The 19,150-nt window shown below is 38.1% G+C and overlaps 1 protein-coding gene across 2 annotated transcripts in view; it reads right to left on the minus strand.

Annotated features, from left to right (window-relative positions):
* LOC127652867 (histone-lysine N-methyltransferase SETD1A-like) overlaps window positions 1-16,920 on the minus strand; it is a 50,759-nt gene extending 33,839 nt beyond the window's left edge. Inside the window, exons 1-7 of one of the 2 annotated variants that reach the window (XM_052139282.1) lie at window positions 16,904-16,920; window positions 15,751-15,895; window positions 15,489-15,587; window positions 14,060-14,330; window positions 9,105-9,229; window positions 7,500-7,750; window positions 1,189-2,893 (exon numbers count right to left, since the gene is read on the minus strand). In XM_052139282.1, the coding sequence (XP_051995242.1) occupies window positions 1,189-2,893; window positions 7,500-7,750; window positions 9,105-9,229; window positions 14,060-14,330; window positions 15,489-15,587; window positions 15,751-15,888 (2,589 nt within the window). In that variant the 5' untranslated portion in view covers window positions 15,889-15,895; window positions 16,904-16,920. Of the gene's footprint in view, window positions 1-1,188; window positions 2,894-7,499; window positions 7,751-9,104; window positions 9,230-14,059; window positions 14,331-15,488; window positions 15,588-15,750; window positions 15,896-16,636; window positions 16,769-16,903 lie in introns of those variants that run through there. The other variant, XM_052139283.1, reaches the window with a different exon arrangement.
* Window positions 16,921-19,150: the final 2,230 nt, after the last annotated feature.

Here is a 19,150-nt window from a genome sequence, read left to right on the forward strand (position 1 = left end):
ATCTACACACCCACATTATATTAATTATCATAAATCATTTGATGAATGCTCCATGCCTTGTGGAATGAGGTAAACACTACCATGACAATTTGTCATCTCTACAACAATCAAGTCTTTCAATCCAAAATACAAAAAAAGTTTTTTTCTTGGCTACAACTTCCACAGCTGTATTGGAAAATTCTATTAAAGTTTTAAAAGTATTAAACATTTGTGATAAATGTTAGTAAGGGTGTTTATGTGTAGATGTGAAAAGTCTTGTAACTTATGTTGGGGCAGGTGTTCTCTCTTCCCCTTGTCAGTGCTGTTCAGAATTGGTTGAACTGCTCCATAATGCTTTAAATAGAAAACTTCTCATGTAGAATTCAAATGTTTTGCATGCGCCACGATATCAAGGGAAACCCGATTTAATGGCAAATGGGTTAAAAAGCACAAAAGTGTTGTTTTGTGTCATTTAAGTTTTGGTGGTAAATACAAAGAGACTAACACTTTAACATAGTGAAGCTGATATCTTCTTGAGATTGTCCTCATGTTGATGACATAATCGGACAGTGGTTTGCACTCAAATAATAAGATGTGAACAGAGAGAGACCAGCGGGGGCAGGGAAATTAACTCAAGCAACTGAAGTGTGAAAGCACCCAAAATAATACATTAGATTTCACCAAACAGTACCATATGCATACAAAACAAGGCAGGAGTAACATACAACAATTTATTAGACTTCTGAATTATACTTTTGCGTACTTCATGAAGCGGTGGTCACCACACACTGCCATTGTATGACATTCGCAGAGTACAAATTTTTTTCAAAATTTCTCCCATTGTGTTAAGAAAAGGAAGGGGTTATAACAACCCAGGGGTGAGTAAACAATGACTGAATTAAACTTTTTGGGCAAATTATCCTTTTAAACATGAATAAATAACTTCTTAAAGTTTATTAAGCACGTATAAACCTTAAGAATGACAAATTATCACGAAAGCCTTAAAACAGACAATTAATCATCATAATCGCAATTATTTGTTTGACAATAAATCATAAGCAAAATTTCATAATCGTGACAGCCCTACCGTAACCTTTATCACATTAATGTTAGCCTAACTCACATGAAATTTCGGTGTTAACTAATGCCAACATTTTAGAAAGGCTTGCATTTTCAACAATAGCCTAAAATACGTGTAAGAGTGCTTACCTGTGTCACTCCGTTGTAGGTGGGAGGGGTATTTGCACCCCTTTGTGTGTCAGAGTCTGTAAACTCCCCCAGAGAGGGAGGAATTTGGCCATGAAGAGACTCTAAAACTAAACCATGGGTGGCAGGGGTGGAGGAGGCAACCTCTGGAGGGGTTTTCCTGCCTTCTTCGCCTCCACCACCTTGCCTCTTCCCTCTACTGCGGCGCCCATCTTTATCTCGCTCTCCTCTCCTCCTCTGTTGCCCACCCTCTTTCTCTCCTTGTCTTTTGTGGTTAAGCCTTTCTCCATCCTCTCCTCTCAGTTTGTTTTCTCTTCCTTCTGTATTCTTATTTACTTTCCTCCTCTCTCTTTCCTCCTTTTCATCGTCCTCATCATCTGATGCAAGAAAGGAAAACTTGGACTTTTGTTCCTTTAGCAACATTTCAATACGTGAGTCCAAGCTGCTGCTGTGGTGCATGAATGGCAGGCTCTCATTGGTGGAATCTGGCTCTGGGGAGGAGTCACGTTGTGGAGGAGGTGGAGAGAGGGATGCTGTAGAAGAGGGGAGGTGGTGAGGCAGGGAGGTAGAGGAAGGAGAGGTGGAGGATGAGGGGATGGAGGCATGGGGAGGTGAGGAGGTTGGCGGTGTGTGAGGGGGAAGGGGTGGGGTGCTGGGATGACGTTTAGGTTTGGTCCACTGTTCTTCTCGAACAGGGCTCTCCTGGGCAAAATCCAGAGAGCCAAGTGTTTCAGCCACAGCAGCTGCAATGACGGAGGCTGGCGGGAGTGGGGGAGGTGGAGGTGGAGGAGCCAGGTGTGTGTGGTGAGAGTGTGTACGGTAGTCATTGTCCATACTCCCTCCCAAACCAAAGCCCTTCTCCCCTGTACCCTGCTGAGGACGGAAGGCTGGTGAGGGCTCCAGCCGTGAGGAGGAGGGTGTGTCGTAAGGGGACAGGTCTTTAGTTGAGGAGTATCCTCCATACGAGGTGGTGGCAGGGGGAGGAGTGAGACTGTTGGACGAGTGGTGGCTAGAGTTTAAGTGGCCTCCATAACGTGGGTCAGAGCTGTTGGAGAAGTCGCCTTCTCTGTCTCTCTCCCAGTCTCGATCTCTGCTACTCCGTCGCCTGCTTGACCCACCTGCCCCACTGCTGTGGTGGTTGTGATGGTGGTTTCGATGCCTACCATGGTCTCCCGAGCGAGAGCCTGAACTGTCCCGCCGATACCCTCTGCCATCCCTATCCTCTCGTCGGTCAGTATGGTGTGAGTGGTGCGAATGGTAAGATTTGGAGGAGGAAGAGTTTGTATCCTGTTGGTAGTGGTAAGAGGAACGACGGGAGCTTATCCCACCTACGTAGTGCCCTGCTGTGTCTCTGTCCCGATCCCGGTGTCCCCTTTCTCTGTCTCTCTCTCTGTCAGACAGAGAAGGTAGCTCATACTGAGGCCCTGGAGGAGGTGGCATAGGTGGATGTAACGGCATCTGCATACCTGACCCTCCTACACTGGGATAGGGATGTTCGTTAGGACGGAAAGGTGTAGATTGGGGATATCCCGGTCGACCCCTCTGGAACATAGAGGATTCTTGTTGAGGTTGAGCATGTAGTTCGTCATAGCGAGGGGGCTTGAATCCTGATGATGAGGACACAGCTGAGGAGGAGCAGGAGGAAGATGGAAGCATATCCTGTGAGGGATAACTGCTACTGAGTGAAGCACTGCTAAATCCACCAGGCCTGAGGGCAAAAAGGAAGTGATCTTATGGACAGTTTTTCTAAAAAATTTTATATTAACATTTTGATTCACAAAACAGGATTGAAGAAACCGAACATACACAGAATCAAATTATATATTCCTCCCTCTGAACATCCCCCACTACAACAAACATCCAGTGATCTAACACTAAATGAAATTATACACATACAAAAAATAAATAAAACAGACAAGAGGAAACACTAAATAGATAATAACATTTTTTATAAAAATCACACATTTAAAACAATAAAACTCCCTACAATGCCCCTTTCCGAGAACTCTCCAAAAAGACCAAATAATTGCCCCATTTTTATTAAACACTTCCATGTTACCTAGCATTCTATGTGACATTCCCTCAAATAGCTGCCACCCTGCCCATCTCTGTGCTCTATTCTTGAAACAAGGGCGCTCCAGCCAACCTCCATCCCCTAAGAATAATTTGTCTGTGAATCATAACACTGGCTAGGACCCAATTTTTTATGTATTTATCCACAATATTAATGACCACCCCATCACCTAAAATGCAGAGACTGGGCAAAATGAAATTTGAGTTCCCAGTATGTCACACTTAAAATTCTGAACCTCAACCAAAATTCTTGGATCTTACCACCACAAAAATACATGGGTTGTTTCCCCATCATCAGGTGGCACAGTTGTAAATATCAAAAGAATAGAAACCTGGGAATCCCAAAATGTTGAACCATATTTTCAAAGGATCTCAACACTTCACTCTCCGTTCACTCTCTAGGTCAGGGGTTCTCAACCTTTTGCAAGCTGGGCCCCCCCAAAGCTGGTTCATTGCAGTTGGGGCCCCCTGCCCCGCCCCATGCTTTATTGTTGTTGTTATTATTATTATTATATAATAATAATAATAATAATAATAATAATTTGCAGTAGCACCAGACTTCTAATGTGAGCTTGCAAGCATTATTATTATTATTATTATTATTATGAGCAGTAGTAGGCCTATCATCATTACTAGGCTAATGCTATATAATTATATGAGGTTACATGCTTTATTGTTGTTATGATTATTATTATTATCATCATCATCAGTAGGCCTATTATCATTACTAGGCTATTGCTATAATTGGGATTGGCACCAGACCTCTGATATTAATTTATGCTTTATTATTGTTATTATTACTAGGCCTAATAGTAGGCATCATCTGCATTTTTTACAGAAGCTTGCTGGTAGGTGATGTTAATGTGAGACCTGAGCCTGCTTTGCCTTGCAAAGATCCTCAATTCTTGGCTAAATGTTTGATAAACATAGCCTCAAATCATCCTCGATTTGTGCACGATTGCGGTATTTCGTTTTGAGTGCAGTCATTTTTGAGAATCCTGCCTCACACAAATATGTCGACGCGAAAGGAAGGAGAATCTTCACGGCGACGTCACAGAGTTCAGGGTATTCCTGCATCAATGCTGCCCAGAATGACAAAAGAGGGCAGGAGCTAAAGAGTTCCTTCAGTCTACTGTCACTCTTCAGCTCAATAAGCTGTTCCTGCATATCAATTGATAGCCCGTTTGCTGTGCACACAAACGGATCTCGAACCCACACAAGAGCGCGATAATCCTCTTTAAAGTATGTCGCAAATTGAAAAAATTTTTCTCATTGCTGACAGGTGCAGGAGACGCTGATTGAAATAGGGAGGAGAAATCGTGTGACGTGCCTGCATCAGTGATAAAGTCTGCAAGGCTGGGGAACATGGCACAGTTCCCTCGACTGATGCGGCCATGCCAGAGGTCTAGTTTTTATGTGAAGGCGTGCACTTTGTCTGCAAGGAGCAAAATATGAGTTTCGCGGCCTTGCAAAGACAGGTTGAAATCAAACAAATGAGCACCGTTTTCTAAAGTCTATGAGCGCAGAACTCACAAATAAACTAAATTGATATACTGCAGTTCAATTTCAAAATGTGGTGTTTTTATATTTATAACATTTGAATACAGTTCAGCAACATACATCACACGACCTGACGACCAAGAGAGCTGACAATTGACCATCACTTAATTTACCATCACCTCACGATTGAAAATGTGACACTGATTTCATATGACAGTTCAACAAACAAGTTAATAATATTAAGTCACTTACATTTTAGATGAAATAATGATTGTTTTGGTCTATTTTAGCAGCGAAAATAGAGCCGATGAATCCAAACAAAGATCACAGCATAGACATAGCGCATCTCACAGCAATACTCAATCGTGTTTTGAATGATTCAGTGTTGTGAACGAATCGGTTGAGTCAAAGATTCAATGACCCATTCACAAACATCTGTCTCATTCTTGATAAATCGGCCGTTTGAACGAATCGTTTGAATGAACGACTCAATGACTCGCTTAATGAAACCGCTTGCTTATCACCTGCATTTGCGCTCACTATCGACAAACCAATCAAATTTGTTCAAAACTTTTTTTTTTAAATCAGTCCAAACACATTTTAATTTTTATTCAGGAGTTATGTATATACAAAACTATAACTTTTTATGACAGTAGTTTAGTGATAAAAAAAAAATGTACCCCAAAAATTTTTTTTTTTTTCAGTTTTTTTTCCCCCTTCCATCGTAGCCTACTCGCGCCCCCCTGGGAGAGTGTCCGCGCCCCCCCACCGGTTGAGAACCACTGCTCTAGGTCACCGAGCGTATTACAGTTTTTCTACTTTAAAGTGCTATGGACCCTTTACACATTTCCATTGTTGGAATGCAGAAGTATATCAAGTATAGCAAAACATACATATTTTCATTTGCTCCAACAGCAAAAAATACAAAATCCACTATTACATTACCACGACTTTCCAAAAGAGGGAAAGCATTTTGGGCGATCCATTCAAAAGAGGACATGTGTCATCGCCATTTACACCTGGTAATGTCCTCTGAACACTTGTTTTAGGATTTTATGGGGACGGCCTCTAACTTCATTATGCATACATCAATTATTACATCAGGGTGTTACTGTTAGATGATAAAGCGCAAAAGAACATAAAAACAATAAGCATGAAAAAAGTTGGGCAATGTTTCGGACAATTATACTATAGCAGTTGTTCCCAACCCTGTCCTGGAGGCCCAACACTACACATTTTGGATCTCTCCCTAATCAAACACACCTGATTCAACTCATCAGGTCATGAGTGAAGACTCCAAGACCTGAATTGGGTGTGTCAGAAAAGGGAGATATACAAAATGTGCAGTGTTGGGGGACATCCAGAAACATCCAGGTTTGGTAACTATAGCATTTAATCCAAGCGAAAACATGATGTTTAGAGCAGAATTCTCAGTTATTTTAATATAGTACCTGTAACTGAGCCTAAGTTGTGTGTGCTTCTCCTCAGTGTCACTTTGTTGATATCAGGCACATTGAAAAGGTTCTGTGAACTTGAGGATGTATATGCAACTTTTCAAATCTTCAGATTGTACGGTTATTTCATTTAGAAGCCGTGAGTAACTGGCAAAGTTTTGAAATCTTGTTTTAGCACAGTGGGTGACTGACAGGTAGAATTTTCACCCATTACAATGGATGCTATGCCACTGAATCCTAGTAGTCCTCCTAATGAAATGAAAACAAGACTTTTACAACTCAGTCTGTCAGAGGGATGGATAAAGTTTTTTTTTTTTTTTTAGCGCAACCTCTGGACATCACAGTCTCAAAGTTGCAATTAACATCCAGCCTCTCCCAGACGACATGGTGCATTACACTGAGCAAGACACTCATAAGTAACAAATGCAAGTTTATTAAAAAATCTGACATCATAAGAAACCCGCAATAACGTGACATTTATTCTCTGCTTTTCACGTTGAATGTGAACGGGTATGAGCACAACACTTGTGCACATATTATTTGCTAGTAATGACGTTGTTAATATTTACCGCTAAAAACAATTATGTGCACCGATCTGTTTTTGAACAATCCTCAAATAATATTGGATTATGCACATATATCGTAAAACCAGAGGTCAGGTTCCACTTGAGTTTTTCAAAATAACATTGAAAGAAGTTTTTTTTACTTACTACTGTCACTTTAGCTTGTTCACAGATGGCTTTAATACATTAAGGCATGCTTTTCAATAATGCTACATTGAAACAAAAGTGTATTGTGAAAAGTGCTATACAAACTGCTTGTGTAGACAAACACATTTTTCTCAAGATAAACATGAAAATTGTGAGTTAATTTGAGTTTCTCATTACAATGAAACGAAACAAATGAATTGCTATTGTTTGAGTTACTTTATTATAGAGCTCTGCTTTTTGTTGCCAATGTCAGACATTTATAATTTAAGACATTTATGTAGAATCCTTTAATGGTTTGAGCGAAACATTGTGTTTTTATTTAATTGTATCATGTGGCTTTGCATCGTATCATGCAATTTGTGTATAGTTATATGCCTAGCTTTGTGGTCTGCGCGGTGATATCAAGTGGCTTCCACTAGTGATCCACTATGCACTATCCTCTTCATCCCACACTTTAGCGCACTGTCTGCAGTGGCTTGGGTGATCGACTAAATATTTTTAATGCAGGAGAAACCTTGCTAAAGAAATTAAACCTTGCAACAGTTCTAATCAAGATTGTGTAAATCCAAAAACCAACCTGCCCACAGAGTAGCCCGAATCTTGGGAGAAAGGGGTCAAAGAGCGAGGGGTGTAAGGAGTGCCCCCACCCTGTGAAGAAGCAGAGGAGCCAGGGGTATAGGGCCCCCCCAGTGAGGAAGAAGGGGTGTCTAAGCGCTGGTCTCCTAATCCAGTGTCCACAGAACAGGGGGTGGTACTGCCTGAGTTGAGAGTGACAGCAGTAGGTACTGCCATCTGGTCAGTAGAGAGCCTCCGCCGGATATCAGAAGACTAACAATAGAAGAAAAGAAAATCACAGCCATTAGAAATTAATAGGATGTGGAACATTTTTTTTTTTTTTAACCAAGGTAATCCAAGACCCCTAGAAATAAGATTGGTTAGGGTTGGGAGGGCTACTTTTGAAATGTATTGCACTACAGATTACAGAATACATGCTGTAAAATGTAATTTGTAAAGTATTCTGTTGGATTACTCTAGGTCAGTAACATATTCTAAATACTTTGGATTACTTCAGCACTGGTAGATTTTTTCACTTGTTTTGACAATAAAAACTCTGTCAGTACAGTAAGACAAAATACACATGTTAAAAAAAACATTCACTGAAAAACCTAAATATCTTCTGCAGTGTTGTTTCTCAAACAAGATACATCAAATTGATCATGTTTTATGGATCTTTAGATATTTTTACAGGAAAACAATACAAAATCAAGAATATCATTTTTGCCCAAATATCAAAGGTCTTACTAGAAAAAAAGAAATTATGATCCAACATGAATTTTCTTGATAAAAACATTTTATCGTGACTGGTAACATGCATGTAAAATGGCTAGAAATAGCATTTTAGCTTAGCGTAAAGCTGACAATTTATACAAGGTTTATTTCTATTTCTTGTGCTCCAAACTTACTTCAAACTTCTTTTTCTGCTCGTATGAATGTAACACATCATAAGAAAGAGTTTCACCGCTGATCAAATGCACTTTGGATCGCATATATATATATATATATATATATATATATATATATATAAATATAAATGTTTTCTATCTGAAAGGACTAAATATTAAACTAATCAAATGACAATAAAATGCAAAGTAATCTCTTCAGTAATAAAAATACTTTTTAAATGTAACTATTCTAAATACCGAAGATTTAAATTGTAACTGTAGTGGAAAACAGTTACTTATATTTTGTATTTTAAATACGAATTCCCATTACATGCATTTCGTTACACCCCAACCCTAAGAATGGTACACATGTAACATGGTTACTGAAAATTAAGATATTGAAACACTGAAAACAATCACATACATGGAGTAAAACAATTTTCAGACTTGCAGTTGTTTTTTAATGAAGGCTGAGATACAAAATAGTCTCAACCATCCTACAAAGCTAGCAGTTAAGTGAGAAAAGTTTTTTTTTCTATCTTGTACCCTTCTTGCCATAAATCCCAATTATGCAATGAGATTGAGGCTTGAGAGATCCATTTCAGACATTTTGTGGTCTACTCTCATACCACAGTGTATTTGAGTAACTGTAGGTTTTTGCTGGTAAAGCACCACACAATTGCATTACTTAAAGGAAAGCAATGCATTCTTTCCAGTGTAGATGAGCTCATGGTACTCACCGTGTCTGGCTGAGTTGGAGCTGGGGGCAGAAATTTCTCTGTGAGAGCCTTGCCTCCAGTTGGCACGGTCTGAGGGGTGTATGAGCCACTCACTATCAGGTCATAGTATTTCATTCTCTGTTGGCCTTGAAAACACACAAATATGAATAAAATTAGAGAAGGATGAATTTATGTCCATTAAGTAATCAATATGCAAATCCTCCAGACCACTTCCCACATTCTAAAGAATTCAATCAATCAAAAAGCCATTCCCCTCAAAGTTCTCAGCATGTCCTTGATTCTGTACTATAGTTAGCAATGGACATATATACAGTAGAAGTCAGAAGTTTACATACACTTGGGTTGAAGTCATTAAAACAAATTTTTAAACCACTCCACAGATTTCATAATAGCAAAGGTGTTTAGGACATCTACTTAGTGCATGACATGAGTATTTTCTTGCAGCAATTGCTTACAGACAGACCGTTTCACTTTTAATTGACTATATCACAATTCCAGTGGGTCAGAAGTTTACATACAAAGTTAACTCTGCCTATAAGCAGCTTGGAAAATGTCCAAATATTATGTCAAGCCTTTAGGCAATTAGCTTCTGATAGGCTAATTGGAGTCAATTGGAGGTGTACCTGTGGATGTATTTTACGACCTACCTTAAAACTCAGTGCTTCTTTGCTTGACATCATGGGAAAATCAAAAGAAATCAGCCAAGACCTCAGAAAAAAATTGTGGACCTCCACAAGCCTGATTCATCCTTGGGAGCAATTTCCAAATGCCTGAAGGTACCACGTTCATCTGTACAAACAATAGTACGCAAGTATAAACACCATGGGACCACGAAGCCATCATACCGCTCAGGAAGGAGTCCTAGAAATTAACGTAGTTTGGTGCGAAAAGTGCAAATCAATCCCAGAACAACAGGAAACGACCTTGAGAAGATGCTGGAAGAAACAGGTAGACAAGTATCTATTTCCACAGTAAAACAAGTCCTATATCGACATAACCTGAAAGGTTGCTCAGCAAGGAAGAAGCCACTGCTCCAAAACTACCATAAAAAAAGCCAGACTATTGTTTGCAAGTGCACATGGGGACAAAGATCTTGCTTTTTGAAGAAATGCCCTCTGGTCTGATAAAACAAAATTGAAATGCTTGGCCACAATGACCATCGTTATGTTTGGAGGAAAAATTATGAGCCTTACAAGCCGAAGACCATCATTCTAACCGTGAAGCATGGGGTGGCATCATCATGTTGTGGGAGTGCTTTATTGCAGGAGGGACTAGTGCACTTCACAAAATAGATGGCATCAAGAGGAAAGGAAATGATGTGAATATATTGAAGCAACATCTCAAGATATCAACTAGGAAGTTAAAGCTTGGTCGCAAATGGGTCTTCCAAATGGACAATGACTCTCCAACGTTGTGGCAAAATGGCTTAAGGACAACAAAGTCAATGTATTGGAGTGGCTATCACAAAGGCCTGACCTCAACCCGATAGAAATTTGTGGGCAGAAATGAAAAACATATGCGAGCAAGGAGGCCTAAAAACGGACTCGTGTTACACCAGTTCTGTCTGGAGGAATGGGCCAAAATTCTAGTTCAAAAATTCAAAATTGTGAGAAGCTTGTTGAAGGTTAAACAAAATGTTTGACCCGAGTTAAACAATTTAAAGGCAATGCTACCAAATACTAACAGTGTATGTAAACTTCTGACCCACTGGGAATGTGATGAAAGAAATAAAAGCTGAAAGAAATAATTCTCTCTACTATTATTCTGACATTTCATTAGGGCTGCCCCTGACCAAAGATTTTCCTAGTTGACGTGTAGTTGTTGGTTTAAGCCATTAGTCGACCAGTTGTCGCACGTTTATTATATTAATTAATATAATAATTTATAATTTCGGAAAATGGTTTGAGTTCCTGGGCTGAGAAAAAATTTTATATGTAACATTGCTAACACTGTTACATAACAGAGAAATACTAATCCATAATAATGAGCCTTTAAAATATAAAAGGCACAAGCACACGCAAGAAGCGAACTGCAGCAACACAGGCAAAAGCGGTAATGATTCTGAATGTGTCTGAAAAACCAGCAAGGAGACTGTCTGAATATTTGCGACTAAACGGCCAATTAAAACTTGGTCGACCAAGACTTTTCTCATTGACTAACGTTTGTTCCACTTTTGGGGGTAGCCCTACATGTCACATTCTTAAAATAAAGTAGTGATCCTAACTGACATAAGACAGGGAATGTTTTCTACAATTAAATGACAGGACTTGTGAAAAAAATTAGTTTAAATGTATTTGGCTAAGGTGTATGTAAACTTCTGACTTCAACTGTGTGTGTGTGTGTGTGTGTGTGTGTGTGTATATATATATATATATACACACACACACATACTGGAGGCCAAAGGTTTGGAATAATGGTACAGATTTTGCTGTTTAGGAAGGAAATTTGTACTTGAATTCACCAAAGTGTCATTCAACTGATCACAAAGTATAGTCAGGACATTATTGATGAAAAAAACATCACTATTTGAAAAAAGCAATTTTTTATCAAATCTAGACAGGCCCCATTTCAAGCAGCCAATACTCCAACACTTTATCCTTGAGTCATCATGCTAAATTGCTAATTTGGTACTAGAAAATCACTTGCCATTATATCAAACATAGTTTAAATATATTTGGTTCGTTAAATGAAGCTTAACATTGCGTTTGTCTTCCGAGTCGCCACAGTATGCAATATACTGGCAAGTCTTAAGGTCAAAAATGGCACAAAAAAAGAAACTGCTTTCTCAAGAAACTCATCAGTCAATCACTGTTTTGAGGAGTGAATGCTTGAAATTGCCAAAAAACTGAAGATTTCATACAAAGGTGTACACTACAGTCTTCAAAAGAAAATACACAACTGGCTCTAACAAGGACAGAAAGAGATGTGGAAGGCCAGATATACAACTAAATATGAGGATAAGTACATTAGAGGTGTGAATCTTCACTGGCCTCATGATTTGATTACGATTCAAAGGGTAACAATTTGATTATAAAATAATTCTCGATGAATCATAATGCATCTTGTCCTTCAATATCTTTCTTTTTCAGTTTCTTCAAAATTATTTTTTACTCTCTATTTTTCCCTTTCAACTTTTTAGTTAACAGCAGTTTTAAAAATCAGAACGAGTCACATTACATAAACTGGCCTTTTACCTTCAGTATGAGCTGTGAACAAAACATGGAACATCCACACGATTGAATAAATGGTTCTATAGTTTAAAAGAGTACCTCAGTTTTTCAGTTTCTTTCTTAGAACCTTAGAAAATAAATCTCTTAAAAGCAAAAAAAAAAACAATATTGGTTCTCCATCAAAACACACTGAATACTATTACTTCAACTGATTATTTTCTTATTTTTAAGCATTGTAAATCATTTAATAGTATTTAATTATCATTTAAAATTAATCTTTGCCATCCTATTAATTTAAATTTTTAAGCACAAATGGAAGTTGTGGTCCAGGATGAGAGATATATCTGCTTCTATGAGAGTTCAGCTGTCACCTTCTCCTCTCCTGCACAGGTGATAGTAAAGCCGTTTATATAGAACAGTTGTTGCTTCAAAAATGTATCAAGCTTCCGTATGTACTGTTCCATCTGTTTGCTCTGCGAGTAGAAGATAAAACATTTATCATCAGGTGTGCGCACTTTCCTGAGAAATGAGTGACCAACAATGACAAAAGCCAATGAAATGGAAAGCGTAAGTGTAGAGAAAGGCATCACCTTTAAATGAAAACATCACCAACATCTCCCGAACCGCTGCCTCATCATTATTCTGTGTTTTCCCCCGTTGTGTGCAAATCAGTGTAATTATGGGAGCGAGCTTGTCTTTCATGTTGTTTGTTGGCTTCTAATCACGAATAAACTCTCCCGTTGCTTTCTGCGTGGGTTTGTGAAAGAATTTCAGGATCATAGTTTCATTCGGGCACAAATGGTCATGTGTTTGAAACAGCATGTCTGCAAAGAGTCGTGTTTGTGCACTTGACTTTAGTGTATGCATTTAACTTGCATCTTTGTTTCCACATCTGTCTTTGTCGTGCACCACAGCTCTGCTGTGATTTAAACCGAACTCAGAATCGATTCAGATTCTTTTGAGAATCGATTCAGAATCAGTTGAGTATCCTGATCTATTGAGTATGCATCCCTGAAATTATTTTTTCCAACAGCTCTTAAGTACATCAGAGTCTCTAGTTTGAGAAACAGACACCTCACATGTCCTCAGATGACAGCTTCATTGAATTCTACCCACTCAACACCAGTTTCATGTACAACAGTAAGAGAAGACTCAGGGGTGCAGGCCTTATGGGAAACATTGCAAAGAAAAAGCCATTTTTGAAACAGAATAACAAAACAAACATTTTTTAGAGTGGGCAAAGAAACAGACAACAGATAATTGGAAAAGAGTGTTATTAGTCCATTACTTTTGAGCTTTTGTGGGATCGGCTAGACTGTAACGTGCATGAGAAGTACGTGAAAAGCCACATCTATGGCAAGTGCTACAGGAAGCATGGGGTGAAATGTCACCCAAGTATCTGGACAAACTGACAGCTAGAATCTGTTGTTGCTGCATGTGGAGGATTTTTTTGATGAGGACACTTTGAAGTAATCTAAGAAGTTCTGAAAACATTTTTTTTTTTAAATTGTAATAATAATTTTTCACGTTACTAATGTCTTGACTATACTTGAGTGATCAGTTGAATGCCACTTTGGTGACTAAAAGTACCAATTTCTATCCATAAGAGAAAAATATGTACATTATTCCAAACTTTTGGCCACCACTGTGTACACACACATATATATATATATATATATAAATATTTTAGATACATTTATAATATAAATAAAAAAAAGAGATACATTTTCAATACAATAAAGCAAACTCTAAATTTAAGATGATTAATGATCAAAGATGATGTACCTTTGATATCCAGCTGGACATGGACAATGTTGCCCATGACAGAAGTATTGTGCAGGTGTTTGACTGTATCCTTGGCCCCTCTAGTGCTAGTGAATAGGACACGGGCCAGGCCCAAGTGCTTTCGGGACTTGGGATGAAACAAAATCTCCATCTCTTCAACCTCACCAAACTTGGCGCACATCTCTGCCAGGAACGGCTCCTTGATGTTGTCATTCAGCCTCGCAAACGTCACTTCCTTAAGCGGAATAGGGCCTACATAATACTCATCCAACTATGGGGAAGAGAGCAACAGAGGAATGGCTTAGCATGTAGAATAAAAGCGATATGCAGCTCTGGAAAACATGTATAGATCACTGCAAAATTATCAGTGTCTCTGGATTTTCTATTTATAAGCACGTGTTTGAGTCAAATGAAAATTTTGGTTTTATTCTATAAAGTACTGACAACATTTCTCACAAATAAAAATATTTAGAGTATTTATTTCCAGAAAATGACAACTGGTCAAAATAACAACAACAAAAAGCAGTTTCCAGACCTAGAATAATGCAAAGAAAACAAGTTCATATTCATTTTTAAACAACACAATACTAATGTTTTAACTTAGAAAGATTTCAGAAATCAATATGTTGTGGAATAACCCTGATTTTCAATGACAGCTTTCAAAGACGGCATGCTCTCTACCAGTCTTTCATATTGCTGTTGGGTGACTTAATGGCATTCCTGGCAAACAAACTGAGTATTGTTTTTTCCAGCAGGACAATGCTCCATGCCACACAGCCAGGTCAATCAAGGTGTGGATGGAGGACCACCGGTTCAAGACCCAGTCATGGCAAGCCCAATCTCCAGACCTGAACCCCACTGAAAACCTCTGGAATGTGATCAAGAGGAAGACGGTTGGCCACAAGCCATCAAACAAAACTGAGCTGCTTGAAGTTTTGCACCAGAAGTGGCATAAAGTCACCCAACAGTAATGTGAAAGACTGGTAGAGAGCATGCCAAGACGCATGAAAGCTGTGATTGAAAATCAGGGTTATACCACCAAATATTGATTTCTGAACTCTTCCTAAGTTAAAACAATAGTATTGTGCTGTTTTAAAATGAATATGAACTTGTTTTCTTTGCATTATTAGAGGTCTGAAAACACTGCATTTTTTGTTATTTATTTTGACCAGTTGTCATTTTCTGCAAATAAATGCTCTAAATGACAATATTTTTAGTTGGAAATTGGGAGAAATGTTGTCAGTACTTTATAGAATAAAACACAATTTTCATTTTACTCAAACACATACCTATAAATAGTAAATCCAGAGAAGCTGATCATTTTGCAGTGGTCTCTTAATTTTGTCATGGTATTTCCAGAGCTGCATACAAAGAGCTTTGTATGACAAATTTAAGAGAAAATCCAGAGAGCACAGAGAGGGAGGCATACCTTAAATTTGGGCACTGGCAGCGACAACTCTGTGTGTCTAGACCAGATTCTGCGGGGTCTTGGATCCCGCAAGTCTCCCACAGGTGGGAATCCAGAATCCTAACAACAAGAAATTCACACAGACATTATATAGTAAATTTCATGACAAAAGCAAAAAATATGTGAAGTGCATCACTTGCTATTTAAGTAAAATAACTTTGGAGGTGGGTTAGATTTTTATAAACAAGATTTTACACAAACTAAAACATTTGAATATCCATACAGGCAAACTAAAATGAACCCCATCATATCTGTAGATTTTCTGAGTAACTCTTCGGAGAGCAGGGTCTTGTACTAGCTTATAGCTCTTCCATTGCAGATTAAGAGTTCGCTGAGTGTCCGCCCCACTGTCTGGATCCATGCTCTCACTGCAGAGACAGAGGAAGATACTGAGATATTATACAGATGTTCACAGCACAGAATGACTCGTGATTAAGTACCAATAAGAATAGCTTTTAAAACATGGCTCATTTATTTCACCAGACAATAAATTTGACGGTGTCCAAATGCAGAACAGTAGCAAGCAATTTATGCAAGGCAACCTTACATTGTTATCAAACACTAAATCACAGACAATGAGAAGGGTGGCATATTAAAAGTACCCACTTAACAAACCAATGCCACTTTCTTTAAACACACACACACACACACACACACACACACACACACGACAGATATTTAGGGAGTTATTAACTGTTCCCATCTGTGGCACCTTTTTGGTGAAAATTATTTTGCTGTCAACCTGACAAGCAGATCTAATATCCCTTATATTAAAGTTAGCCTAGATAAAGATGCCATATTTAACTCGAATTGTTACACATACCACAGAAAATATAGCGGGGAAACTAAGGATTATTACGAAACGATAAACAAAATATTGTACTTACAATAAAAAAAAACGCTATTTGACATACTGACTAGCAACAACAACAAGCTAACATAATAAACACTGGAGATGCTAACTGCTCATAGCACTAGCTTGCTAAAGACAAACTTCCAACTGAGGAGACAGTAAAGCACATAACAACAGCCAATTACTTCTAACAAGCGATTTAAGACTAACTCTTGAAATTAAGAAGTAGTCTTCAACGGTGTGCTAAAAGACTCACATAGCGGAGCGCGGGTCTTGAGGAGGTTTGCCCAGACACCGCGGACGGCCGCTAGCTCGCTACAGCTAGGCCTGTGTCGGGCGGGGGAAAACGGACAACCCTTGACGAAAATCTAGCTCCGTTTTTATGTGTGCACCCTAAATCTGGTCTAAAACGGCGGCGCTTGAGTTCCAGTGCCACACAGTAGCTGCATGAGTGTTTAAATTCCAACAGAAAGCGAAATGTAAATATAAGAATAACATAATACAGTGAGCGGCCATCACTAACCTGTGAGCCTCGCCTGTGAGCCATCAGTCACTAAAAATAACATCCATTGGATTCGGACACGCATTTTCCACACAATTCATGGCGACATGCCTTTACTATAGATAATTTATTTAAAATAAAGTTTACAATTGATTGTCACAATGATTCTTATAAAAAAAAAAAACAGAATATGAACCTAGACTTGCATGAAGTTTACCCTGCCTGTACTTTTCTACAAATACATCAAGATGTTTTTTTTTATTTCGACCACTGTACTTGGCTGTAATCGTAACTTTGTAATGGCGAATCTGCTGTTTCATTTCATTCACACTACGTTGATGTAGTCGCGTGTAGTTTCAGTTTCTTAAATTAATATAGCATTTACAATAAATACATTGCATTTTTTTATGTATTCAAATAAATAGGTTTATACCAAGTCATGAGTAAATATCCTCAAAGCTACTAAAACCAAGAATTTGGCAGATAATTTGCTAGGAAGAATTTGTGGAATATTACCAGGAGCACCAGATTTGATGTTTCATCTGAACTGTACCACAACCGGATGGAGAAAGAGAAGAGTTGGAGAGAATTTGCCAATTCTCTTGGACAGTCAGGGAAGCAAATACATTTTTCAGTAGGAGGTACTTTTTCATATTGAATTTGTAACCAATAAAATAATGATACCTTTAGGCGATTAAAAACATACACATCATATTCATGATCTCATCACATCATATTCTGAAACGCATAACATGTGATCATGCATTTGTTTTCGTATCTTGCATCACTTCTCGCGTGCACTCTGATGTGAAATGTAATTTGGAGCCCAGGCAGAGTCGTCGGGGATTCGTCAATAGTGAAATGTCTTGTAGTGTGTTCACCCCTGTCGCCGATTCGTCGTGTAATTTGAAAACGCTACGACTTCAGTGACAATCAATAATACAGAGACTTATATCTGGATAAAACAAACCTGTTATTCCAAAAGGGGGTCGTATGTGGGGTGGACCATACAATTCTGCAGGTTTGTCAAGTGTAAATTAAACCAGATGCAATCACAAGCTTGTTCTATACACAAAATCACGTGACATCCCTTCATCTCCATGGTTTATAAAAGCTCGTAATCATTATAGCTAATGAACTTTAAAAAAATATTTTTAACCCCAGGCTTTCTTTTTGTGGCTAATGATTGTTATTTTAATGTAATTTGTTATTTTAAATCAAATAATTATACACTGTGGCATTTTATTTAATAATTGATCATGCACTGTACATTTGTTTACAGGTTAATTTTTTTATTATTATTAAAATAAAACTTTTTACACATGAAGCAAAAATTTCTTCATGAAGTTTTAAATAATGTATTTTCGGTTTGCATTCTGAAAGCAGTTGAGGCAAAATCATGTATAGATGTTTCTGATTGATGATGTTCATCAGCCTTTGTGCGATGCAGCGGCTCCTTTGGCTTGGATAGATGATGCTGAAGTGCATTCCTAATGTCCTATATTTTTTTTAGCCCAACACCCTTCCACCCTCCGAAGCTCTTACTCTGGAGAGCAAACCCTCTAAAGGGATTAGGGCACAGAGATGAGCCCTTCGGAGTGGCGTGCATGTTTGCAGATTCACCTGTAGGGTTGCCACCTCGGCCTTGTTAAATACCTGGACACCCCATTGACCGAAAAAGGTATTGCTGGTCATCACACAAGAAATAAAACATCTTGTTTAATACCACACGTATAGCACATATTTAAATCAAACATAAACATCAATACACTCAAAATATTGTAGCCTATTTTTAAGGTATGGATTTCAATTTCATAACAAAATTCCATAAAAATATTTAATGTATTTTTAACTAAATTACATAAATGTAAAATATAGATTTTCATCACCAAAAGCCTATGAAGCTAATATATCACGCAATGTAATTAAAACATAATAACACGTGCATAACATTGATGCATTGAAATTAATATTTATTTTACATATTTACTAAAACAGCTAGAAATAAATCATTTGAAAATTAATCAATTTGGAGAAAAAAAAACACCTTTTTAACTTGTAAAAAACAGATTTATACCTACTTTAAATAGCAACTTCTTGATTCTGTAAATTATTATAGTATTTTCATTTATAAGTTACAGACTACACACGTTTTTATGCAGCTGACACACTGCACACTTAATCAGATAATAGCTGGATTCTCCGAAGTTTGCGAGATTCACGTAATTCCATGTTTATTAGATTTTCAAAGACTTGTTTAAATGGTAT

Source organism: Xyrauchen texanus, chromosome 12 (assembly GCF_025860055.1).
Source record: "Xyrauchen texanus isolate HMW12.3.18 chromosome 12, RBS_HiC_50CHRs, whole genome shotgun sequence".
NCBI classification, from domain to species: Eukaryota; Metazoa; Chordata; class Actinopteri; order Cypriniformes; family Catostomidae; genus Xyrauchen; species Xyrauchen texanus.